At 45.8% G+C, this 27600-nt stretch overlaps 1 protein-coding gene across 1 annotated transcript in view; it reads right to left on the reverse strand.

The window, feature by feature from the left end:
* Positions 1-18366, reverse strand: part of GDF10 (growth differentiation factor 10) — a 32132-nt gene extending 13766 nt beyond the window's left edge. The window contains exons 1-2 of the mRNA XM_075347399.1: positions 18025-18366; positions 13732-14639 (exon numbers count right to left, since the gene is read on the reverse strand). Of these exons, the coding sequence (XP_075203514.1) occupies positions 13732-14639; positions 18025-18241 (1125 nt within the window). The 5' untranslated portion in view covers positions 18242-18366. The remainder of the gene's footprint in view (positions 1-13731; positions 14640-18024) is intronic.
* Positions 18367-27600: the final 9234 nt, after the last annotated feature.

Here is a 27600-nt window from a genome sequence, read left to right on the forward strand (position 1 = left end):
AATTACTAAACCCATCCTCCACACTGGAGGAATTCCCTAATAATGACAACCTATAAAGTACAAACTTTATGGCCCTGAAAAAACAGGAATAATTACTGCTGCCTTGGAATACTACTCCTTTAAATTCCAGAATGGATACGGGCCCCTAAGGCATAGGCCTGACTTATAAACCTCTGCTGAAAACATGATCGCCCCCTCGGGAGAAGATGAATCTATAAACAAGAACAAAACCCATCTTGTGTCACACACCGATGACTATTTCATGTAAGAATTAGAAAACACTCATGACTTTTGAATATATACCCCTACAATTAGCACGTTAGTGCTACCATTAGGAATCAGATGCACATGGAAATACAGTAGAGTTCCATGAAGGTCCACATAACTCACAGCCATATAACGCTCAAACGCATGAGCTCTCAGGGTGTCCATACATTTGTTGTATTGCATGGTTTCATCTGCTCTTTATCCACTGGGTGGTGCTCTTCTATAGTGTAAGGGCATAGACGACTCGGTGCTATATATTACCAAGTGTTTAATAACGTAAAGGTGAAATTATGAAGGATTCATCGTAGAAGGTGACCTTTAAGTCCCAACATTACTTCTAGGGAAGAGCCACCCTATGATATAGTCCTATAAAGCAGGGATGTTGTAAGAAGTACAGAGTGGCATGTTCCTCTAGTGCAGATAAGACTGCTGGCACCAGCTTAACCAAATACTGTAGAGTCACTATTAATTTCATAATTCTTCTAATGTGGCAGTGGATTGGCACACTTATAGATTGCTGATTTTGATGCCACATAATTTGTTTTGATGAAGATTTCTTCACACTTAGATGCAGGTCCCAGCAACACTCCCCTATCTCAAGAACAAAGTCTTATCAATTGCCATTAAGAACGGAGAGTTAATTTTCAGATCTCTTACACAAGCAAATTAAAGAGGTTCACCAGGCTTGGGGTGCAAGTCTGCAATCATTCTATGTGACTGGAGACTTGTGAATCCTCACTGCGTGCAGTGTGCACACTGTGAGGATTCTATGGGATTCTATGTGATTTCCACACATTTGGCTACATTTTGACTAGACTTTAGCGAGACAACTAATGTCTAGTCTGCATTTTACCACATGTATGCAAATCGCATACTTTTGGTCATGCAACCCCCAGCTCCCGACACAGTTTCAGTCCTATAATTGGGCCTTTATCAGACTCGGATTGCTGTTAGTCAGAAAGGGGATATATACTGTATAGGAGAAAAGCGCAATAGAACAGTGACCTTAGTTGCAATGGGTGAAGCACCTCACCCAATGCAAATAAGGTCACTGTTCTATAGTACTTAGGTAGCCGGTAGCCGGAGCACTACGGGTAGCAGGACAGTCCGTTCAGAGGAGTGGAGTGAAGAAGTCCCTGGGACCACGGAGTCTCTGAAGGTAGTCCGGGTGACGGAGCTCAGGTTCGGAGGCCGAGATGATGTCAGGCAGAATCCGGAACCAACGGAGCGAGGAGGTGGGTCACCACACGGATCCAGGAATCGGAGATGGTAGGGACTGACGAGATGGCGGACAGTCACCGTTCGGGAATCGTCAGGACCGGTTGGCGAGACAGGAGCGACTCTACAAGAGAGATAGGTAAGTATGGAACAAGGCACAGGGAGACCTGACTCCTAGCTTAGCAAACACGAAGAACAGGCCCCGCCCACTTGGAAAGGATCCTGTACCTGATTCTTCAATATCCTGTTGGAGGACGCTGGCCCTTTAAGAGAGGGTCAATGACTGCGCGCCCTAATGCGCATGCGCGAGGCCCGGGTGCCAGAAGCCAGAGCAGGGAGCGGTGCACAGGAGGCAGGAGTGCCTGGCTGGCTCAGCATTGCCGACGGGCGCCGGGAGCGGGGGCCGGGTTGCCTGGAGGACGTAGGTGAGGAAGCATGGAGGCTGTGGAGCGGGGGACCGGGAAGCATGGCACGGGAGCGACGGAGTGTGACATGAGAGCGGGGAAGTATGGCAGGGGAGCTGGGGAGCATGGCAGGGGAGCCGGGGAGCATGGCAGGGGAGCCGGGGAGCGTGACAGTTACCCAGCTAGGGTGGGACCAATGGATGGCCGCCTCGAGGTAGATCCACTCCAGTCCACTAGTTGACCAAGTGGGAGGGGCGGACTGAGGAGAATAGTCAGAACGGAGTCTGCAATGAAAGGGAGCAGACACAGGGAATCAAAAGTTGACAGCAGAACTGTGAAGGTGGAAGTGAAGTGACGGCCTGACTCGGGTTGACGGTGACCTGGTACCCAGGAGAAGTGGTTGCCGGTGGAGTACGGTGGAGTACTCCTGGAACTATGCACCGACGGGGTACAGGACCCTAGGACAGGAAAGAGCTTCAAGCTGACCTGTTAATACCTGCACAGCAAAGGGGACCATCAAGGACCTTGCTGACCCTAAAAAATCCGAAGACTCAGTAGCAAAGGGAGAACCGGGCACAGGACCAGAGACTGCAACCCAACAGGGTTCACGCTACTGTCAGGCGGACAGAAGTGGACAAACCACAGAACGGGGACCCCCTTTGTTCTATACCATGGGGACCCACTTACCAGAGACAGGTGCAGGGGAAGAAGGTACCGGAGAACCAAACTGGCACTGGGACGAAGGGGACCTGGAGGCGAAACCAGCTGGCCCCAAGCCACCAGTTAACATCTCAGCAGTGAGTAAACCAGTTGCACTGGATACCTGTGTGGACTCCCTTCTTCCGACACCCACTGCACCATACACCCCATGGGGCGAAACCCTACTTGTGGAGGGATCACCATTCTAGCTGCCAATACCATCAGTAGAGACATTCTGCAGCGATGGCTTCCTACACTTAGCCGCAACCCCGCAAGTGGCGTCACATATAAACATTATCCTAATCTCCCCTGTAAATATCCCCATTACAAAAAGGACCCATGGCATGGAACCGAGTAACGTCCACCACCGTGACATTCCCAAAGCGACACTGCCCGGAACCGAGTACCCCATATTCCTGGGTGCTACAGCTCCACTCAAGTAAGTAGGACTGTGTGTTGTCCTAGCAAGTGATTAGGGGATTTGATGGAATTGGCTTGGGTAAAATTGGTTGATTTGGGCTTTTTTTTTGAATGGTGAAGTATTGACTCTATTGTATTCTGTATTCTAGATGCCCTATACCAATGGGATTGAATTAGACTCTGTCACCGGATTGATGCTGTCCATCTGATAGGAGGATAAATTGGGTGCAATTCACTGCAGTCCCTCTCTGCCTGGAATAAGATTTATGGTTGACTTTTCAATTTGATGTTTTTTTTCCAAAACGTGAGACTTTTTAAAGATTAAAAAGTTACAAAAATAATAAAAAAAACCCCCAAAAGTAAAGTGCATTTTTGAACCACACGTACCATTTTGAAAAATTTGTCACAAAAAAAGGTCAGCGAATACAAGGCAAAAGAAGAAAAGTGATTTCAAGAAATTGCAACTGATGAATCCGAGCCATAGTCTGCCTCTATGTTATGCTTCCCTCAGATTGGAAGCGTAACCCTGGAGATTCAAGAGGTCTGTATATGTGGACTTTTACTTTTTAGTGAATCTGTTAGTTGCAGAAACCCCTGTTTCATTTGAGGTTTGTAAATTTCAGTATATTTATCTATTTTTATGGACATTATGGATTCATTGATAGCGCCACCATTAGTTAAAGCAATAGCAGTGCAATGAGGTGTATCTACAATTTAACCTATAATGAAACACCCAGCATAAACTGTAAAAGTAATTCTAAACACAGGTTTAGACGGCCATATTTCATGGTTCATATATATGGACCACAATGCAGAGATTGACCATGGTTCTTCTGACCCAAACGTGAACCTGAGAGATCTGCGTTCAGTCGGGGAATTGCTTTCCATACAGGAACTGTGAAATATGGCCATCTAAACCTGGACTTAAGCCTGCTTTACACAGGACGACCGATTGTGCGATTTCACAATCGATCGTACCCGCCCCCGTCGTTTGTGCGTCACGGACAAATCGCTGCCTGTGGCGCACAAAGTCGTGAAACCCCCGTCACACGTACTTACCTGCTGAGCAACCTCGCTGTGGGCGGCGAACATCCACTTCCTGAATGGGGAGGGACGTTCGGCGTCACAGCGACGTCACACAGCCGCCGGCCAATAGAAACGGAGGGGTGGAGATGAGCGGGATGTAAACATCCCACCCACCTCCTTCCTTCCGCATAGCCGGTGGGAGCCGTGGAACGCAGGTAAGGAGAGTTCATCGGTCCCGTGGTGTCACACGGAGTGACGTGTGCTGCCACGGGAACGATGAACAACCGGCACAAGTAACAATAAACGATATTATGAAACTGAGCGACGAGTACATGACTCACGATTTGTGAGCAATACTGCGTCGCTCGGAGGTGTCACACGAAACGACGTCGTGTATGATGCCGGATGTGAGTCACGAAAACCCTGACCACGACGATGCATCGCACGATCCATCGTCTCGTGTAAAGCACCCTTTATACTCTGCATAATAGAGGTGCTGTGTCACTGAAGATGCTCAGTGTTCACCCTGTATTTCTGGAGATACCAAGGGTGCTGAGGGAAGAAGAGGCTGTTCATACTGCTGTATCCCATGTGTTTCTGATCTAAAGCTGGAACTACTATTGGTGCTGAGGGAAGAAGAGGCTGGTCACACTGTTGTATCCAATGTCTTTCTGACCTAAAACTGGAAATTCCAGGTGTACTGAGGGAAGAGACTGCTCACACTGCTGTCTCCTATGTCTTTCTGATCTAATACTAGAGATTAGGTTTGCTGAGGTAAGAAGAAGCTACTCACACTGCTGTCTCCCATGTCTTTCTGATCTAAAACTGGAAATACCAGGGGTGCTGAGGGAAGAGGAGATTGCTCACACTGCTGTCTCCTATGTCTTTCTGATCTAAAACTGAAAATACCAGGGGTGCTGAGGGAAGAAGAGGCTGCTCACACTGTTGTCTCCCATGTCTTTCTGATCTAATACTGGAGATAATTGGTACTGAAGTAAGAAGAGGCTGCTCACATTACAGTTTAGCCTGTTTTTCTGAATGACTATTCATGGTGTAGGCTTCAACAGGTCACCCCACCTCTTAGACAATAGGGATGGGCTTTGATATTGCTGTCTTACTACAGACAGGGCAGCAGAGAGGCTTCTGCTGCAGTCAGTTTTCTTACAGCAACACTCAGAACAATGAGGTGGAGGAGAAGGGACATAGTTGAGCTATTGATATAGAGAATTCTTTAGCGTTCTCAGTTTTAAATGTGATATAATGAAAACTAGTATCAATGAAAACAAAGAGATTGTGAGATATTGCTAAGATTTTTTAAATGCTTTGTTCATTTACTGTTTTGAGTGTTACATTAAAAGACCATATGCCACTAGCAAGGTTATGTATAGACATCTACAACAGGCATTACTGCCAAATGCTTGTCTCTCATAACAGCAGTTGCTAAGCAACAATGATGTTCCTTAACCAGTTGAGATTTATTTTATGGAGATGACCATATTTTCTAAAGGCTTGTTGCCCTTTCCTTATTAAAATTGCACATATTTATTGTGGAATTGTGAGTAGCTTTAAATAAGGGGCCCTAATCACAATATAAAATTAGCAAATTATGCCAAATTGTCATACATATCTCACCCACATTAAATTACCTAAGCAGATTGACCCATTTATTGATTGCTAGGGACAGCTCTACAAATTTTGTTAGTGACAAAATCAGTAATTTGTTAATATATAGACTGAGCCCAATATAATTTTTATTTTTTGTACCTTTGTGTCTTTTTTTCACCTCTAGCTGTCCCTCTGTACATTTAGCTTCACAAAGCTGAATAGGTGGTCCTATAAACTACATTTCTCAGCAGCACCCTGCTTCTCTTCAGTGCTTCAGACCCCCTCCTCTTTGCTCTCCTGTGTGCTCCTGTTTTGATGTCATAGCTGAACCCTCCACAAATATTTGGCATATCATCAAGCTAATCTAAGAATTCAATCTATTTTTCTTTGGAGTTACGCACACAACTCTGCTGTCTACATCAGTATGTCTGCCTGCGTCTTTTCATACCATTTCTCTGCTCATTTACAGCAGAGCTCGATACTCCTGCATTCCACTATGCCTGCACTATAGAGCTCATACAAAACAACAAAAAACTGCGCTGTAACAAAAAATCAATAAACATGCAACATTACAAGCATGTAAAGGGCAGCCTCTAGACAAGAAAAAAACTAAGAGAAAAATTGTATGAAAAATACCCTGAATATCAATAAATAAAATGCAAGTGCTTAAAAACAGGGTACTTAGTGTATACATTTTTGCAAAAAGGTAAGAACCATCCCACCTCGTCAAGGTGTACCCATCTGGGACAGTCCCTAACCAACTAAAAGTTAAAAACATTTTATATACCTGTCATATCAAAACTTCAGCTGACCACATGTTACCATTCACATCGGAGCTCAGTTTTTGTTGTTGTTGTCTACTGTCTTGCCTTTGTGCAAGTTAGCGGCGCAGCCCTCCCTATACTGAGACTGAACAATTAATTTTCTTCCCACTGCGCTGTGTATTTAATCTGGGACCCAGGTGACCACTTGCTACTATTCACATTGGAGTTTTGACATGACACAAGTCAGGTATATAAAATATTTTTTTAACTTTTAGTTGGTTAGGGACCGTCCCAGATGGGTACACCTTAACGAGGTGGGATGGTTCTTACCTTTTGTAAAATTTGCAAAAATATATACACAAAGTACCCTGTTTTTAAGCACTTGCATATTATTTATTGATATTCACGGTATTTTTCATACAATTTTTCTCTGTTTTTTTCTACTATAGAAATCATAGTAGCTAGATAGTACAGAGCACAGATAACTTTTATGTTTACATCAGTCAAATGAGTGATATGTACTGCACACCTGTGAGAAAATTCCTGGAACCCTGGTCTACGGCGCCCCCCTGTGGCCAGACGCACAAGGTAACTGCTTGAACTGTATGCCTGTTTGTAATCCATAACTTACTTGTAAATGTACTCTGACCTATGTATATATTCTGTAGATTCCATATTGTATATATTGTACAGTCATGGCCAAAAGTTTTAAGAAAGCTACAAATATTAATTTTTACAAAGTCTACTGCTTAAGTTTTTCTAATGGCAATTTGCATATACTCCAGAATGTCATAAAGAGTGATCAGCTTAACAGCAATTACTTGCAAAGTCAATATTGGCTAAGAAAATGAACTTTAACCCCCAAAGCACATTTCAACATCATTGCATTCCTGCCTTAAAAGGAGCAGCTAACATTGTTTTAGTGATTGTTCCATTAACACAGGTGTGAGTGTTGATGAGGACAAGGCTGGCTATCAATCAGTCATGATTAAGTAAGAATGACACCACTGGACACTTTAAAAGGAGGCTGGTGCTTGGTATCATTGTTTCTCTTCAGTTAACCATGGTTATCTCTAAAGAAACACGTGCAGCCATCATTGCTCTGCACAAAAATGGCCTAACAGGGAAGAGTATTGCAGCTACAAAGATTGCACCTCAGTCAACAATTTATCGCATCATCAAGAACTTCAAGGAGAGAGCTTCCATTGTTGCCAAAAAGGCTCCAGGGCGCCCAAGAAGGACCAGCAAATGCCAGGACCGTATCTTAAAACTGTTTCAGCTGTGGGATCGGACTACCAGCAGTGCCGAGCTAGCTCAGCAATGGCAGCAGGCTGGTGTGAGTGCTTCTGCACGCACTGTGAGGCGGAGACTGCTTGAGCAAGGCCTGGTTTCAAGGAGGGCAGCAAAGAAGCCACTTCTCTCCAGAAAAAACATCAGGGAACGACTGATATTCTGCAAAAGGTACAGGGAGTGGACTGCTGAGGACTGGGGTAAAGTAATTTTCTCAGATGAATCCCCTTTTCGATTGTTTGGGACATCTGGAAAACAGCTTTTTAGGAGAAGAAGAGGTGAGCGCTACCACCAGTCTTGTCTCATGCCAACTGTTAAGCATCCTGAAACGATTCATGTGTGGGGTTGCTTCTCAGCCAAGGGAATCGGCTCACTCACAGTCTTGCCTAAAAACACAGCCATGAATAAAGAATAGTACCAGAATGTCCTCCAAGAGCAACTTCTCCCAACTGTCCAAGAGCAGTTTGGCTCCCAACAATGCCTTTTCCAGCATGATGGAGCACCTTGCCATAAAGCAAAGGTGATCACTAAATGGCTCATGGAACAAAACATAGAGATTTTGGGTCCATGGCCTGGAAACTCCCCAGATCTTATCCCATTGAGAACTTGTGGGTAATCATCAAGAGACGAGTGGACAAACAAAAACCAACAAATTCTGGCAAAATGCAAGCATTGCTTATGCAAGAATGGACAGCTATCAGTCAGGATTTGGTCCAGAAGTTGATTGAGAGCATGCCAGGGAGATTTGCAGAGGTCCTGAAGAAGAAGGGTCAACCCTGCAAATATTGACTTGCTGCATTAACTCATTCTAACTGTCAATATAACCTTTTGGTACTCATAATATGATTGTAATTATATTTCTGTATGTGATGTAAACATCAGACAAACACAATTAAAAACCAGAGGGCAACAGATCATGTGAAAATATAATTTTGGTGTCATTCTCAAAACTTTTGGCCATGACTGTAGCTTCTAGTGTGCCTTAAGGCCCCGTCACACACAGAGATAAATCTTTGGCAGATCTGTGGTTGCAGTGAAATCATGGACATATTGTTCCATTTGTACACAGCCACAAACCTGGCACTGATTGTCCACAATTTCACTGCAACCACAGATCTGCCGCAGATTTATCCCTGTGTGTGACAGGGCCTTTAGGCTGATTAAATATATAATTAATCTTGAGCTGTTCTGTTATCTCGATCCTGAACTCCACGTCTGTGTGCTCGGCGCAATAGTTACCGTAATCGGTTGGTGGCAGCGAGCTTATGCCAAGGATCATTGTGGGGCAACCAGTGAGATTTGGGGAGGTTTATATATATTCCGTCCGCTGAGGTCGGGGGAATATATACCTTAATCTCACCGGGAACCCTTCAATCATCGGCATAGTAGAATAGCGGCCTCCTTGCTTATTGTTGGGCAATTCCATAATTGGCCTGACTATAAGAGGGGCGCTAGAGCGTGTCACGTGCTCTGTCTGTTGGCAGGGTGGTGGAAAGGGGGGCCGTAGCTTCCGCTTCCTACCCCCCTGTTCGTGACACATTTGACTTTTAGGATCGCTACTTCCAATATAAAAATCCACATTTAACTTTTAGGATCGCTACTTCCAATAGGTGGCGCTGCGCTAGAGTTTGTCTTCTGTCCTGGAGAGACAATTTGAATATTTTGCAGAGGGGCGTGGCAGCTATAAGTTCCCTTACTTTACTGGCAGCCAGACTGGCTTGCAAAGTCTCCTTAAGGAGAATAGTGTTCCCCCGTGGTCCCCACAAAGCTTCTCATGAGCCAGATTAGACACCCCATATTTTGCACTGACGAGGGGCAAGCACCCCGAAACACCGCATCTGCAAATTGGGATTCTGATCTGGCTTATACATCCTAGGTCATATGCAAAGGATTGTTAAAAATCCACATTTGACTTTTAGGATAGCTACTTCCAATAGGTGGCGCTGCGCTAGAGTTTGTCTCCTTTGCTGGAGAGACAATTTGATATGAAACTGTAATTGATGTTGTTGATAGATATTGCATGGGATAATCTTCTGCCATATGCATCAGCGGAACAGCATTTGCAGTTTCACATCACTGATCTGCCTGATGTTGGCATCAAACTCGGCTAGTGTCCAAGGTCTTCAGAGCCTAGTTTTTGTAAATTCTTTTGTGGAGTTAGAGACGAGTGTAGGAAACTTGAGTTCTGTTGGAAACCAACTAAACAATGAAGTGAAGACATACAGGCAGATATATTGATGTACTGTAGTGTATGGCAGAACATAAAATCATTCAGGCACATTTGTGTACAGAAGCAGAGTGCATTCTAAAGGTAGAATACACTCGGGCAGAGCAAATCTATGCTGGCCGGAATCCAGCCTAGAGAAACCGCACTGACTGAGCACGATCGACGAACTGCAGCTAGAGGGTGAATAGAGCCTGGAGGGGCATCCTTTGGGTAATGATATGTGCAAAACAGGACAGATTTATAAATAAGTTATATTGGCACAAATTATTAAATGTATGTGAATATTATTATACGACCACATTGTTGTTTTGGGGTAAAACTGTAACTCCAAAGCCAGGCAAAATGCCTACAAAATGTCTAGTTGATTAGTAGCTGTTTCAGAAGTCAGATCCTCACTATTCTCATATAAAGATAGGCCACCCATATTGTAGTCCCTGAAAACCTTTTTAACATAAAGACTAACACTTCCTCTTATTAGTTTATCTGAAGTGAAGCTTCACCTTACAACCACTTTACATGTTGTACTAACATGTCCATGCATGGGTACCATACTACCTGAACCAGTTACCCTATTCCCTCACATTTCCTACAGTTCCTTTCCCCGGCTGTCACCACTTACCTAACTAAAATATTTAACTTCTGTATCATCTGTTATCTTTCCCTCCTCCTCCTAACATGCCAGCATACCCACTTAAAAAAACTATCCCTCAATCAAAACTGTGCTGCTAACTACAGCCCTGTCCCTAATCTGTCCTTCATCTCTAAACTTCTAGAACTCTTGGTCCACTCCTGTTTAATCCAATATCTCTCATATAACTCTACACACTTTACAATCCAGTTTCAGCCCCTATAGTCTACTGAAACTGCTCTTACTAAAGTCTGAAATGGTCTACAAACAGCTAAATCTAATGGTCACTACTCCTTGGTGATTCTCCCAGCTCTCTCTGCTGCATTCGACACTGTGGATCACCAGATGCTTCTCACTATGCTCCACTCTATTGGGCTTAAGGACATCACTGTCTCTTAGTTCTCTTCCTACCTCTCTGAGTGCTCCTTTACAGTAAGTTTTGCCGTCTCCTATTCCTGTCCTTTTCCCCTTACTGTCAGGGTTCCTCGGGGTTCAGTCCTAGGCCTCCTCCTCTTTTTTCTATACACTGCCCCTATTGGACAAACCATCAGTAGATTTGGTTTTCAGTGACATCTGTATGCTGATGACACCCAACTATATACTTCTGCTCCTGCATTACTACAAAATACAATTGATTGTTTGTGCTGTTCCTAGCATCATGTCCTCCCTCTTTCTAATCTGAATCTATAACTGAAACTGAACAATAACTGAACTTCTCATGTTTCTTCCCTTTACTAACCTTCCTAAACCCAATATTGCCATTTCCGTGTGTGATTCTACCATTACTTCCCAGCAGCACGCCCACTATCTTGGGGTTATATTTGACTCTGATCTCTCATTCAGTCCCTACATCCGATCACTTGCTCACTCATATCACTTACACCTCAAAAACATCTCAAAAATTTGACCTTTTCTTACTATTGACTCTGCAAAAATTCCTACAGTCTCTCATATTCATCTTCATCTGGACTATTGCAACTCTCTACTAATCAGCCTCCCTCTTACTAAACTCTCCCATCTCCAATCCATCCTGAATGCAGTAGCCTGGATCATATTCCTCTCCCACAGCTACACTTATGCCTCTACCCTGTGCCATTCAGTGCATTTGTTGCCCATCCGCTACAGAGTACAATATAGTTACATAGTTAGGTTAAAAAAGACCTAGGTCCATCTAGTTCAACCTTCCTCCACTATAAACTTATCACTCTCCCCTGCAAAGCTCTCCACAGTTCTGCACTGCCCTATATCTCCTCCTTCATTTCTGTCTATCAACTTACTTGTTCCACTAATGACATGAGACTGACAACCTCTATAATCCGAACCTTCACTCCCGTCTCCAAGACTTCTTGCGAGCTGAGCCAATTCCCTGGAGCGCACTACCCAAACACATTTTTAGACTGGCCTATCACCTCACCTCCCTTCTATTCACGTTTTGCCCTTACAAAATTTTCTTCCAAATGTGGTCCATTTTATCATCTGCTTACACCCTCCACGCACTAAAGGCCGCTTTACACGCTGCGATATCGTGACCGATATCGCTAGCCTGGGTACCTGCCCCCATCGGTTGTGCGACACGGGCAAATCGCACTACTTACCTGCCCTGCGACGTCGCTGTGACCGGCGATCCGCCTCTTTTCTAAGGGGGGGGCGGTTCGTTTAGCGTCATAGCGTCGTCACTAAGCGGCCGCCCAATATAAGCGGAGGGGCGGAGATGAGCGGGACAAACATCCCGCCCACTGCATTGCGGGAAGGAGGCAGGTAAGGAGAGGTTACTCGTTCCTGCGGTGTCACACGGAGCGATGTGTGCTGCCGCAGGAATGACGAACTACATCGTTACTGCAGCAGCAACGATATTCGAGAATGGACCCCAATGTCACCGATGAGCGATTTTGCACGTTTTTGCGATGATGCAAAATTGCTCATAGGTGTCACACACAACGGCATCGCTAAAGCGACCGGATGTACGTCACAAATTCCGTGACCCCAACGAGATTGCTTGAGCGATGTCGCAGCGTGTAAAGCGGCCTTTAATAGCCCTCTGTACCTGTACTTTTATATATACTAGCTGGTGACTAGTTCATGCAGCGATATGTAAATCCCGTATTTATTATATTGATGGCTGGAATATACAATACAAGCACTTTCTACCATTTACGTTTTGTGCCTCCCCTATTTCCTCGTAGATTGTAAGCTTGTGAGCAGGAACCTGCCTCCTCTTGGTATCCGTTGAATTGTGTCATACAGTCTGTACATGTCCTCTCTCAATTGTAAGGTGCTGAAAGATATGTTGGCGCTATATAAATTAAAATTATTAATAATAATAATAATAATAATAAAGAACTTCATTATCTGCTTAAATAAGTGACAAGTTATCTGTTGACTCTTGTCATGTAAAGGCCATTTATGCCAAAATTTTGCCTTGGGGGTCAGGAGCTTTACAGGGAACCTGACAGCTGGTTCATGCTGCCCGATCCACAGGTATCAGGTATCAGACACTGGCTGTATGATTTCAGCCATGTTTTAGAGAAAAGCATACTTTAAAAGCCTAGGCGGCCACTTCCAATGACTGACAAATCTCTCCGCGTATACATGTATAGGGAAAAAACTGTCGGTCACTGGCAGCGCTTGGGGAGAAGCTGTGTGGGCCACGCCTTTCCAACTAGTCACTCATGTGATTCGGTCCCCGGCTAGCATTTAATGTATGTTTTTCTCTAAAACACCACAAAATTTTAGAACAAAAAAAAATGGCTAAAATCATATAACAAGTGTCTGACACATGTGGATCGAGAGTCATGTATCAAATGTCAGGTTTCCTTTTTGTAAAGCCTCCAGAGGGATATGTCTGGTGTCCTTCTAACATTGTAAGATAGATGTCACTTGTTTCAAGTTTGGTGGAAAAAGTAATAGGTTATTCAGGGCATGACTAGGGCTCAGTACATATTAGAACAAAAATTAGGCTAAGTGGGTCATCCAGGGTTAAAACAATAATTTCCTACCATTAGGTTACTTACACATTAGGGATCTAACTCTGTTACTTTCATATCGATGGTCCAAATAGGATACCTCCAACTAATCAAACTGTCCTATGTATAGGCCATCAGGGTTTTAGTCCTAGGGAACCACTTTGAAATATGAGCAATCTTGGAAATCGACATTTACTTTGCTAAAATTTTAACTTCTTACCTTTGGCATAGGGAACTCACAAATACCAGAGCAGTAATAAGCATCAAATGATTTGGGAGATATAATCCATTCACTCCATCCAATGTCTGCAAAATCCACCTTGAGATATCTGCGGGAGCAGACCCTAGGCTCATCCCACTGGCGTCTACGAGCTTTCTTCATTGTCCTCTCATCAAAGTGAAGAACAGGAGATTTAGGCAATGTGTCGGTGTTATCATGCCCCTTCTTCTTTTTATCCTTCCTTTGGGGCTTTTGTTTCAATGACTTATATGTACTTTCCCACAGGTCCTGCTTGCCATAGTGAATATACTTAACATCCGGTAGTTCATTATTATGGGTGGAAGCCAAAAATGTTGCATCTCTTCTCACTCTGCTCTCTGAAGATACATTGTGAAGCTGTTTGGCGTCACCAACATTTGTTTGGAGTGGGTCGTACCTTTGTAAAGTTGCTGCCACACTGTTTGGTTCTGAAATTGCCCTATCGTTAGCAAATACTAAGATGTATGGGGCTTCGCTTGGATTACTTTCATGAATATTAGTAAATTTATGACCAAAATCAATTTCAGTTGAAATGAAGAAGTCTTGTTGACGTTGGGCCTCCTTTATAATACTAGTTATATCCTTCACGTGCCAGGCGTCTTTTTTATTAGATGTAGCAATGCTGATATTCCACTTCACCAGACCTAAGTCCGTCTTGTGGAGAATACTTTTAAAGGCCACACTAACCCTCTGATTTTGTGGTTGAAGCAGAAAACGACAGGAAGTATTCTTGGAGCGTTTGCAGAATGAGTCCCTGGGAGGCCTGGGGCCTTTGTCAGGTCCAAAGTGGAGAGTGGCAGCCAAGACGACTTCAGACTCTTGTAGAGATGTTAAGTTGAAGCGATATGTCGGACGGGAAGCCAGAAAATCTGTCAAATAAAGAAGCTTTATTGTATATGAGGAACAATTTGTGCCAACACTTTATTTTTCATGGACGGATTAGTCCCATGAATGTATGGGTTCAGGCCCCTCAATGTGTCTGCATGATTAAGTTATCCATAGATGCATTTGTCAAATTTCTAACATACATTGTTTACTCTTAGATGAAAGCCAAGTCACCCATCTCACAAAGGAGCCTTTAGTTATATAGCTTAGATCCAGTATTGGTTGGTTCTTCAGGACTAGTCCAGGCAATCTCACTGTATGTTAGTTCACAGTTCCTATTTGTTGGACTATCAAAGTGTTTTGGTTTTTTTTTTTACAATTATTAGGTCTTACCCCCTTCATGATCAGTCAATTTTGTTTCATTTTAGCAAATAATGTACTTGAAAATGCTCTACTGAGCCTACTCTGTGCAATCTCTCTCACCATAAACGTAACACATTGGGAATGGGTTCAAGTTTTGAATACATTCCATTTCCTTTTTTATGCTGTTTTATTATTATATTAATTTTTATATTATTACACATCCAGTTTGTTTTTGGATGGGGAACATATTTTTCGGGGGGGTTTAATATCTCTAAATATCAGCAAAGACCACTAGGTAAATGTATTATAGAACATGGCTGATATCGCTAGAAAATGTCATTGAGTTGGCCTGAGTCTAATTTGTTCAATCAACTCATTCCTCATACAGATGTCCTGCAATAATGATGGAGCCTCTAGTTTCTATGTAGGACAAAAAAGGAAGTGGGGAAAAAAACATCTGAATTCTTTCTTGGGTGATGGCTCGTCTTTGAAAGTCGAACGCTAAACATTTGCCTATATAAAGGCTACAGTAAGTATATGGCACCAGAACTGACAAAACTTAGGATGGCAATTTTGGGAAAACTTTGTTTTAGAAGATCCATTTGGAAACTGAGGATTATTGGAAGGGGTCTTCCCATTCAGAATCCTCATTTGAAAAGACCGTCTTTTGCCCTGAAGGACCCCGATCATCTATGCTTCTTGTTGATTGACCATTGATTTCATTGAGCACTGTGTAGTACTTCATTTCCCCTTTCATGGCACCTTTATGGCATTGAGCACCTGCTGTTAGAGTCTACCACAGACTACATGCTATGATCTAACCATACTAAATAAAAGCTATGATATGTATGCTCAGTTCACGTGGCAGGTTGATTAACCCACCCAGCAGACCAAGCCAAAATATTAATTTTATTTCATATATGTACACAGCGACCCTTTTTGTAATTTACGGACCTTTGTAGAAAATTGAAGGGTGACAATATGTTCTGTCTTTGGTGGGTGGTAAAAATGGAATTAAAAATAAAAAAGTCCCAAATTGTCATACCAAAAATGTAGGTCCCAATCAGACAAGGGTTTGCCCCATTTTAACTCTTTAGTTAGAGCTGGTGATTGGTGCACGAATGTTTGTTATACACTACAGGCAATAGCCTTTCTTTATCAATCTTTGGGAAGGGTTCACAAGAAAATGTCCCTTCAATTTCTCAAAAAAATATTGATTGTTATGTACCGTAAGTTAAGACTATTGCAATTATGGGTATTCCCTTTCTGTAAGAAGAGTCCCTTTGATAACCTGGAATTAGTCCGATTTTTCTAGGAAACCAGTAACAAGTACATTTCATTGCAGCACAATCACAGGGAAAATGAAACATAGCACAATGCTAATTCTAACTTATGGACAGTCCAAGAGATGTATAGACATATTGCGTCCTTCATAGAGAATGACAATTCAGGGTCTTGAATATTAGATCCTCTTTATTAATCAAGAATTGTCTAATTGGGCATTTGTGAACCAATTTTCTAGCCTAGATAGCCTCTTTGATCATGGGCACATCATATTCTCTTAGATTGGAAATAGATAATATTGTTCTTAAGGACTGTCATAATGAGGTTCTCCTCTAAACATCATTTACATTGGGGCTAGGTTCACATTTGCCTTGCAGCTTTATTAGGAGGCTATGTCGCAAGTTCCGTCATTGGTACCAGAAAAAAGCAACATGCTGCATATTTTTTCTGTTAAAATGACACCCAACCAAAGACAAATGGACACCAATATAAACCCCCTTGGACACCAGTAGTGGTCAGTAACAAGAAGGAGCATTTTTTTTACAGGACTTTGATTTTCTCTGTTTCCTTATAGGAAGTTGAAATGCTAGTGTGAACCTATCCTTCTGATTGCAGCTGTAAAATGAGTAAATCAGAAACGCAATGATTTGTATGTCAAATTTTGGCAGGTTCCAGTTGATCCAACCAAGCTGATGAGGCTCAGACAGCATCAATAAGGATAATTTCTGTATATAAACCCAATAAAGCACATCTCTTGTATTAACAGTGAGCTACCCCACCGTGCCGTATAGAAAATGTTGCAGTCTAAGTGGGGTGAGTGTTTTGGCCATAGAGGGGACCTGAAAACTTATTATAAGTCATACTGAAAGATGCACAACTGCATGCATCACCTCTACTTGCTGCAGGATCCATCCGTTAATGACGGTCACATCGTAAATGACTCCTCTTCCCTACTATTTGTATAGAAGGAAATATGGATGTATTGCACTTAGGAGCAAAATGTAAATTATGTGACACTATCATATATCATATAATAATCAGTGTAGTTATGTGTATAACACAGCAACAGAGTTTTTGTACACTTTATATAGACTATACCTTACTCCTACTGTTCTTTATTAGGGACCGTCATTCTCTTTGTATTGATAACTAGACGGCATACATTAAACTCTATTATTATTATTATTATTAATATTTATTTATAAAGCACCATTGATTCCATGGTGCTGTACAAAAGAGGGTTACATACAAAATACATATACATATCAGCTACCGTACAGGTAAATGATGATAAAAAGACCCACCTCTTCCAACAAGCCTACAACCTACAATAGCCCTCAGCCCAGTAGACCACTGCGCAACCAGCTCTGTCCTCACCTATTGTACCATCACCCATTCCCTGTAGACTGTGAGCCCTCGCGGGCAGGGTCCTCTCTCCTCCTATACCAGTCTGTCTTGTACTGTTAATGATTGTTGTACGTATACCCTCTTTCACTTGTAAAGCGCCATGGAATAAATGGCGCTATAATAATAAATAATAATAATAATAATAATAATAAAAATAGGTGTCGACACATAGCTCATGACTTATTTTGTGAAAAGAGATAAAAGCCAGTCTGTAACCAAGCATAGCCACTTTGATGCATGCGTCCTATAGTGCCAATGTAGACAATATCTGAAGAATTTAATCGGACACTGTTGACCCATTGGATTTCATTCCATAATATTATGGATATTCAGATATTTTGCCCTCAGTATGGACCCCTATGGTTTTCCTCTTACCTGGCTGTGCCCGGAAGCTCCGCACTGTGTTCCCATCCTGAGGACGACTGCCTTCTCGACTGTATTTCTCATAGAGCTTCATCATGTGCATTGACAGGGGGTCTGTGGTGGGTAGCAGCAACCCTGGAGCTGGGTTAGGGCTTGAGTCAGAGCCTTGTGGTTGCTTTCCTTTGCCCATAGTCAGGAACAGTAATAACATCCAATACCGAGACATCATTCTGAAGGGGCCACAGTTGGCTTTATCCAGGCACTATATCTGTGCGGTATAGATACACTATAGCGGAGTTGTGGTCTCCTTCTCCCCTTTCCCCCTGTCACTAGGTTATTCCCTGCTGATGCCTGTGCTGCTCTCGCTTTCTCCCGGGTGTCACATTCAAAGCTCAGCTTACAGCTCCTACACAGGAGCAGGGAGGAGTGAGGTTGGCCCTTCCCGCCCAATCACCACTCACCTCATGCTAGTTGAGGCTGCTCGGTGATGGCACACAATTATTACAGCTAGGGGCTCATTTTTACTGTAGAACTCCCTGGGATGCATTTCGAGTTTGCATCTAATCAGTTTCTTTTACCCGAGAGGTATTTACTGCTATAGAAGTGATCCAGCTCCGCACTCAGACGTCTCATCCACAATTTATTTCTACATATAGCAATGGAGCTATTAAACCAGAGCGTAAGCTGCAAACATACCCTGCTGCTGAAATAGTAAAAAATGCATGATGACGGTCTCCGTGCTATATTATGCTACAAGCTAAAATATTTATTATGTTTAATCTATTTTTATTGCATTTTTCATTTCAAGAGGAAAATTAAACAACACATACAGTTGCCAGACAAGGCACATGAACATCTTACATGGGATATTGCATGTGGCAAGTAGTTTCTTATAAAACAATATCGAATAGATCTTATCCATGTATTGACCTGATTAACTGGGGTAATTTTATATGACCTAGAATGATGATTGCAAATCATAAAGGTCCGTGCAGCCTCTGTTACTAGTCTCGACACGGAAAAATAGCCAGTTATCACTCCGGGAAGGACCTAGCCTTTTCATATCCTTAAACTCGTCAAGAGTTGGATATTGACTAAAAGGGCCACCGAATATGGTGGTTATGGTGGTCTCCTAAAACGAGCCACTCCTTTTCTAGGTCCTTCCCGGAGCGATATCTGGCTATTTTCCATGTCGAGACTCCTAACAGAGGCTCCACTGACCTTTTTGATTTGCATACTTCTCAGGGGGTAATGCACCTAGGATTTTACTGTGTTGAGTGCCTTCGCTGGTTGCCGGCAGTGTTTTCTCTGGCTGGTCTCCCCGAGATCAGTGATTGTTTTGTCTTGCTAGAATGATGATTGGCACTTTGCACATTACCAAGACCTCCACAACAAGGCAAATCTGGGACTAACCAGCTAAAATCCCAGATCAGTAAGATTTGTAATATAGATATACCGTGTTTCCCCAAAAATAAGACCTACCCGTTAAATAAGCCCTAGTTGTGGTTCAATAATGAAGTGGCCATGCAGCTAAAAAAGTTAAAGAATACTGCAGGACACTTCATTATAGACAGTGACAAACCAAAAGGACAGAAGAAAGAAACCCCGCAATCACACTCATGGGATGCCAAGCGGGAACAGTGGAACGCACATCCACACACATCAGATCACACACACACGTGAGATCGCACACACACACAATCACACATCAGAGGGCACTGCACATACACTCACCATATACAGTGATATCGATTGCTTTTGGGCAGCATAAGGACGTTGGACGCTGTGCAGTGGGGTGCCAGGACCTGTGGGTGGAACGCATGGAGGACCCAGCAGTGGAATCACATCATAGAGACAAGAGAGCAGAGAGTCCCCTGCTGGCTGGAAGCAAGTGGTATCCCCCAGTTGTGGTGAGTGTGTGTGCACGCGATTATCTGTGCGATCTCATGAGTGTGTGTGTGTGTGTGTGTGTGTGTGTGTGTGTGTGTGTGTGTGTGTGTATGCGATCTGATGTGTGAGTGTTGGCCAGAAGGAAGGGAGGACGACGTGGAACATACCTGCTGGGAGCGCCCACCAGAGATCGCAAGAAGACCTGGGAGCCACGTAGATGTCCAGGGTCTGGTAAGTATGACGATCCTGGGAAGGGTGATCTGCATTTTTTATGGAGGTAAACGTTCCCCCAACCATGTTTCTCCAAGAATAAGCCCTATCCCGAAACTAAGACCTAGCGCTTTTTTTAGGCCCCAAAAAAAAAGACACTGTCTTATTTTTGGGGAGACAGGGTATGTGAGCGATAGATTCCCAAAAAAAAGTTAGAAAAACCGTGGTACGAACATCAGGCTTTGGAGATTTTTCTGCAGGGATGGATTTAATAACAAGAGCTCTCTGAGTGTAATCAGATATTTTGGTTTCGAGAATGTCTTTGGGGGTGTCAGTGTAATGGCTTTTAGTGTTGTAGAAGTCATAGGAGTATGCACAGAAAATATCCAGAACTTTGTTAGGTTAATACTCATAATACCCACAAGGAATATGAGTATGTTATGTACGAGGGTGGTGAAACATGCTAAGGATCTTTTGGAGTGTTGTAAATATTTGTGATCAAATTGAAAGGGAAAGGTGTCACAAGGAACAATTCATGTCTTTGACCAGATTGACATTCATGCATGATATCCATGGCCAAGCCACCATATTCAGTACCTTCAGTTGGTGAGAGACTGGGGCATAATTAGGTCATACAATAGCACTGACAATTACCATTGGAAGGGCATGATGGCTCGCCAGATACACGTCTGTGATAGTACGGCCCCGCAATCACATGTGCATAAGACAGTGACTTTGGGACCAGAAAACATGACTACTTTTAGAGATAAAGAATCTAAGGCCAGATCCAAAGGGAAATTAAAGCTTTACTTGTTTATCACAATCTCTTCATCAAAATCTGCCAACTTAAAGGGAAGCTATCATCAGAAAATTATTTATTCACTAAATCAGGTTTTTGTGATACATGTAACTTTAAAGATAATTTTGGCTTTTTTTTTTGTTCACTTTCATTAAAAAGAAAATGAGTAAACTTGCAAGTGTCACAGTAGCTTTTTTTTATTTTTAATGGCCTTCAGCTCGATCTTAAGCCATGGCGATTTGATGGATGAAGGATCTGCAGGAAGACTGATCTTGTGCAACCCTAAATAGGTCCACAAAGGTCTTCTGCAGGACCGCTCTGACTGAGAAGATATGGCTGTTTGGCTGTCTCAGTGAAAGGGATGGGGAAAGGCGTGCTAAAGGCCTGGATATCGGAAGATTAATCCATCAGGTGTTTGTACAAGGCTAACAGGATCCATTTGTGGAGTACAGGATTTTAGCTGACCCATGGATTTGTGTTACTCAAAGGTGGAGGATAGAAGGATAATTCAATTTGAATAGCTTCTGTATAACGGTGGTTAGTCTAAGGACGGCTAACATTGCATGCTAATGTCTTTAATATTACTCACCCAGTGCATGTGACGCGGAGGATATGGTGGATATGTATTTTGTCATACTCTGATTATGATGGTATGGATGATCAATGAGCAACCAAGATCTTATTCTGTGGCTCTGCATACCACGAATCTCTTCATCATCTACTGTACTGGATTTCTACTATCTACTAATCAAGATAACAAACTAACTTTTGGACTAATCCACTAATATTTCATCTATAAATAATGACTAGCATGTGTATGAATGCATTATTGAATATTTCATCTGTGAAGCCCCACAGGTGTTGTGTCGGTGCATTACCTTCAGGGACTCCACTCAGCTGGATCTGGTCACAGGTAGGAGATCTTCTTCTTGTCGTGACGCCACTCTCAGTATTGCGGCCAGTAGGGACCGCCACTGCAGGTTGAGGGTCGCCTGGGGCTGATGGTGTGTGCAGTTAGTTGGAATAGCCTCCTGAGAGTGAGGCAAGCCCCAGGGCCCGGTGTAGGTGCGTAGTACCACAAGGCGCAGAATAACTCCACACAGGCAGAATGTCTTTCAGGGTTTTTACTCACTTCAGGTGGCAGGGTGAGTAACCCGGGCGTAGCTGGGATGAACCAAGTGGGAACCAGGTGTCCTTCAGGCTGACTTGTGAGGGTGACTACTAACTCGCCTTCCTTAGCCCTTGGTGGTTTGGGGTGACCCCGACTTTGAGTCCCTATGGGGGTCACCCAGGGAAGTTGCTGAAGCCTCACTCCCCTTCGTTTGCCGTGTGCTTGTTGCCTGGGCCAGATCACTCCAGCTTCTTGCCTCCTGTGAACTGTGGGCCCTAACTGTGGCTACGTGGCTGCGGCTTTTGTAGTGTTGTGACGTGGGCTTTGAGAGCCCCACACCGGCAGGTTTAGCAAAAGAAAGCTGGATCTATCTCCGCTTCGGGATCTGCCGCCCGTTTGGGCCTGGTACTCTCTAGCAGTCTCCTTACTTCCCACTCCGTGCCCTTTCTTTAGCTGAAGATGGATTTCGGGTAGCACTCCTAGTTGACCGTTCTCCCCCGTCAGTAGCCACTGCGCGGGCGCTGTTAGACAGCAACAGCCCCACAGGTCTGCTCCTCACTGAGCCCTATGGAGTTCTGCTCTAACTGACTCACTGCCCCTCCTCTCCTGTTCTTGCCTACGCCACCTAGCAACCAGACTCTCTTACCACACCCCTTGAGAGGAGATGGAGGCTTTTGGCCCCCTCCACTATTCCAGTGAAGGTCAAGGCTTTTCCCCCTCCTGGGATCCCCAGGGGTCCTCTCATGGGTACATGTGTGAGAGCTGATTACTATGCGCCTGTGTACCACACCCCTGTCAGCCTTCTGGATTACCTGTATTGTACTGTCCCCAGCATGGGTGCAGTACTCAGTGGTGCCTGACCAGGTCAGGGGCGCCACATTCCCCCTTAGTTATCACCAGCACGTCCTCGGGCTGCAAGACAACATTTTAAAATGCATAAAACATTAAAACATGTAAAACATTTTTAAAAGCACCAGGTACCATACATCACCACCCTCCACCCACAAGTCCGTTAACCCACCCAAAACCCTTTCACGTTGGCCGCGGCTTCAGCCACTTCTGGCAGGATGTAGAGGCGGCTTTCATGGGCTGGTGGTTTCAGGGTATACCTGGCCTGGTGGATCCGCGCCTTCAGCCTCTTCTGGCAGGATGCAGAGGCGGCCTCCACAGTTGGTGCTGACCAGGTACCCTCTTTGTGGTGGAGAGCCAGGCCCCATAAACAGGCATGCTCTCTGGTCGCAGGCGAGCCAAGGCCCTATATACGGACGGGCTCCTCCTGGTTGCAGACGAGCCAAGCCCCTAAACAGGCTGACTCTGGTGGCGGTGGTGCCCTTTTGGTGTAACTATTTACACTGCGAGAGTTTGTGGCTATAGCCAATTCATAGCCTTAAGGTTTATGGTTTTCTCACAATAGTTTTTGTGGGCACATTACTTGAACTTGAGAACGTTGCAAAACAAACTTTTTCAAAACTTTAACTGATAACTTCTTTCTTTACTTTACTCCTCCATTTCACCAGGGCTTGGGCCTGTAGGGCTGCGGCACCTGTTGCTTTCTTGGCCTCTTTCTTCATCTGTCGTTGTCTCATCTGCAGGTTCCTTGTCTCGGCTTTCTCTATCTTCATCTGTTTCCTTTCCTGTATCTGTTTCTCTTTCCTGTAGCATGGGGTGGCTGTAAGGTTTGCTGGTACATAGTGCTACGTCAAGCGCGTACAGTCCTCTTTCGCCTTGATGCATGGTAAACTGTACTGAATCCCCCATCTTTAGGTTTCTGCCAGGGTGTCCTCTAGGCAGATGAGCGCTCACATCTCTTCGGTTGACAAATATCCCTTCCTTCACACCAGGTGCTACAATGAATCCATATCCACTTCTCAAATTGAAATCCTCCACTACTCCTCTGCAAAGGGGTCCTCTGACCTGGGCTTTGGCTCTTCTCAGGAACCTTTTCTCCTGTAGGTCTCTGGCTGTGACTTCTCTCTGCTCTGGAGACTGTGGTGCAGGGGACAGCGTTGTTCTGTTGCGACGCCTGGTCTTGCGGGCTGGGTTCTGCTGGGCTGTTACCTCAATGCCTGCAGGGCCCCAGGTGAGGTTTCTGGGCTGGTCTTCATCAGCAGACGGTGTCAAGTCCTCCTCATCCCAACGGGAATAGGGTAACATCTCCGGCTCTGAGTATTGCTCCACTGCCGGTGGCTCCGGAGTCAGCTCCTCAGCTTCCTGGCCTCCTCTCCCCCTTAGTTCTTCTTGGCACTCCTTTGGTGGCAGTGCTGGGGATGGGCTTTCTTCAGCAGGCCCAGGCGGGGGACTCTTTGGCGTGGTTGCTGCAGGGGTTGCTGGAATCCTCTTGGGGGTATGCGGAGGGAGCATGTACCGGTCCACCATCCATTGTGGAAACTTGGCCTCCATGTCAGCCTTCAGCTGCCAGTATGCGGGGTCCTCCCCCAGCGTGGGCTTTCCAGCAGGGACCTCTTTGGACTGGGGAGCGGTGTCTGCTCTGGCCTTGCAGGCCGGGGTAAATGGTGATGCAATCTCTTTGCGGGCCGCGCCCTGTATGGCGGCGGCCTGGTCTTGGCAGGCCGCGCCCGGCATGGCGGCGGCCTGGTCTTGGCGGGCCGCGCCCCGTTTGGCGGCGGCCTGGTCTTGGCGGGCCGCGCCCTGTATGGCGGCGGCCTGGATCGGCGTCGATGTCGCGATGGAATTGGTGCAGGCTGGGCTGGGCGTCGCTGCAGGGACCGGGTCTTGGTGGGCCGAGCAGGGCATCGCTGCGGCGGCCGGGGCTTGGCGGGCCGAGCAGGGCATCGCTGCGGCGGCCGGGGCTTGGCGGGCCGAGCAGGGCATCGCTGCGGCGGCCGGGGCTTGGCGGGCCGAGCAGGGCATCGCTGCGGCGGCCTGGGCTTGGCGGGCCGCACCTGGCGTGGCTGCGGCCTGGCTCAGCGTCGCCGCGCCGGGCGCCTCTTCAGGGACCGCGGGCGTGGCAGCAGGGGTCGGGGCATCCGGGCCGGCAGGGGTAATACTGGACTCACCCATCGGTGGCAGCATCGGGGTCTGAGTCGTCGCCGTCCGGTCTGGCACTCGTCGTGCGGTTCCCCTCTCATAGGCCTGAACCGCGGCAGCCATCTCCAGAAGTTCCATGCGTTCTTCTCTGATCTGCTCCACGACCCGGGTCTCCAGTCGGTCGCAGAACTGGGCCAGCTCCCGATACCACCAGGCAGCGGAGCCCGGTTCTGGGTTTCTGCGGTCAGACGCCATTTCTTCTGCGCCCTCTTCTGCACGATTTCCCAGCAGTGGACTCGCCGTTGCCTCTAGTAGCAAGCTGTTCAGTTTCCGCTCTGCCTCTTTCAGCAGCTCCTCTCCCAGCAGCAGGCTTCTGGCTCCCTTTCTGTCCCGACGTCTCTGGACGCTTCCGCTCTCTTCACAAGCGAGGTCAGAACTCTGCAGGGGATCTCTGGGTAGCCACACCTCTTCGTGGGCGGTAACTTCTTCCAGCGCGGGCTGCTGTTGTTTTTCAGCGCGCTTTTCATGGTGGCAATATGGCGGCGCTTCCAATTTTTCAAGCGGACCGCCCAGGCACATGGTCACCTGTCTCAACAGGTCTAGTCCTTATCCTGTTCGTGACGCCAGATGTGAAGCCCCACAGGTGTTGTGTCGGTGCATTACCTTCAGGGACTCCACTCAGCTGGATCTGGTCACAGGTAGGAGATCTTCTTCTTGTCGTGACGCCACTCTCAGTATTGCGGCCAGTAGGGACCGCCACTGCAGGTTGAGGGTCGCCTGGGGCTGATGGTGTGTGCAGTTAGTTGGAATAGCCTCCTGAGAGTGAGGCAAGCCCCAGGGCCCGGTGTAGGTGCGTAGTACCACAAGGCGCAGAATAACTCCACACAGGCAGAATGTCTTTCAGGGTTTTTACTCACTTCAGGTGGCAGGGTGAGTAACCCGGGCGTAGCTGGGATGAACCAAGTGGGAACCAGGTGTCCTTCAGGCTGACTTGTGAGGGTGACTACTAACTCGCCTTCCTTAGCCCTTGGTGGTTTGGGGTGACCCCGACTTTGAGTCCCTATGGGGGTCACCCAGGGAAGTTGCTGAAGCCTCACTCCCCTTCGTTTGCCGTGTGCTTGTTGCCTGGGCCAGATCACTCCAGCTTCTTGCCTCCTGTGAACTGTGGGCCCTAACTGTGGCTACGTGGCTGCGGCTTTTGTAGTGTTGTGGCGTGGGCTTTGAGAGCCCCACACCGGCAGGTTTAGCAAAAGAAAGCTGGATCTATCTCCGCTTCGGGATCTGCCGCCCGTTTGGGCCTGGTACTCTCTAGCAGTCTCCTTACTTCCCACTCCGTGCCCTTTCTTTAGCTGAAGATGGATTTCGGGTAGCACTCCTAGTTGACCGTTCTCCCCCGTCAGTAGCCACTGCGCGGGCGCTGTTAGACAGCAACAGCCCCACAGGTCTGCTCCTCACTGAGCCCTATGGAGTTCTGCTCTAACTGACTCACTGCCCCTCCTCTCCTGTTCTTGCCTACGCCACCTAGCAACCAGACTCTCTTACCACACCCCTTGAGAGGAGATGGAGGCTTTTGGCCCCCTCCACTATTCCAGTGAAGGTCAAGGCTTTTCCCCCTCCTGGGATCCCCAGGGGTCCTCTCATGGGTACATGTGTGAGAGCTGATTACTATGCGCCTGTGTACCACACCCCTGTCAGCCTTCTGGATTACCTGTATTGTACTGTCCCCAGCATGGGTGCAGTACTCAGTGGTGCCTGACCAGGTCAGGGGCGCCACACATCTGATAGGGGGATCTTGAATTTTTGCATTTATATATGCTTTTTCCTGTATTAATGCTATTTTTTAATATTAATTATCTGAGGTTGGATCATTAATGCATATTTGATCTTTATTCCCCTGTATCTCTCTCTTTCTTTGTCCTTCCCCATATTTATCTCTTTCTCTGTTACTAAGGGTACCTTCACACTTTAGCGATGCAGCAGCGATCCGACCAGCGATCTGACCTGGTCAGGATCGCTGCTGCATCGCTACATGGTCGCTGGTGAGCTGTCAAACAGGCAGATCTCACCAGCGACCAGTGACCAGCCCCCAGCCAGCAGCGACGTGCAAGCTGCGGACACTGGTAACTAAGGTAAACATCGGGTATGGTTACCCGATGTTTACCTTAGTTACCAGCTCACACTGCTTAACTTAGCGTGTGCAGGGAGCAGGAGCCGGCACTGGCAGCGTGAGAGCTGCGGAGGCTGGTAACGAAGGTAAATATCGGGTAACCACCTTGGTTACCCGATGTTTACCTTGGTAACAGCTTACCGCAGGCTGTCAGACGCCGGCTCCTGCTCCCTGCACATTCAGGATTGTTGCTCATTGGCTGTCACACACAGCGATGTGTGCTTATCAGCGGGAGAGCAACAATAAAAAAACGAACCAGCACTGTGTGTAACAAGCAGCGATCTCACAGCAGGGGCCAGATCGCTGCTCAGTGTCACACACAGCGAGATCGCTAATGAGGTCACAAAAAACATGACTCAGCAGCGATCTCAGTAGCGATCTCGCTGTGTGTGAAGTACCCCTAACTCTAATAAGATGTATGGA

This window comes from Anomaloglossus baeobatrachus, chromosome 5, assembly GCF_048569485.1.
Source record: "Anomaloglossus baeobatrachus isolate aAnoBae1 chromosome 5, aAnoBae1.hap1, whole genome shotgun sequence".
In the NCBI taxonomy this organism is placed as follows: Eukaryota; Metazoa; Chordata; class Amphibia; order Anura; family Aromobatidae; genus Anomaloglossus; species Anomaloglossus baeobatrachus.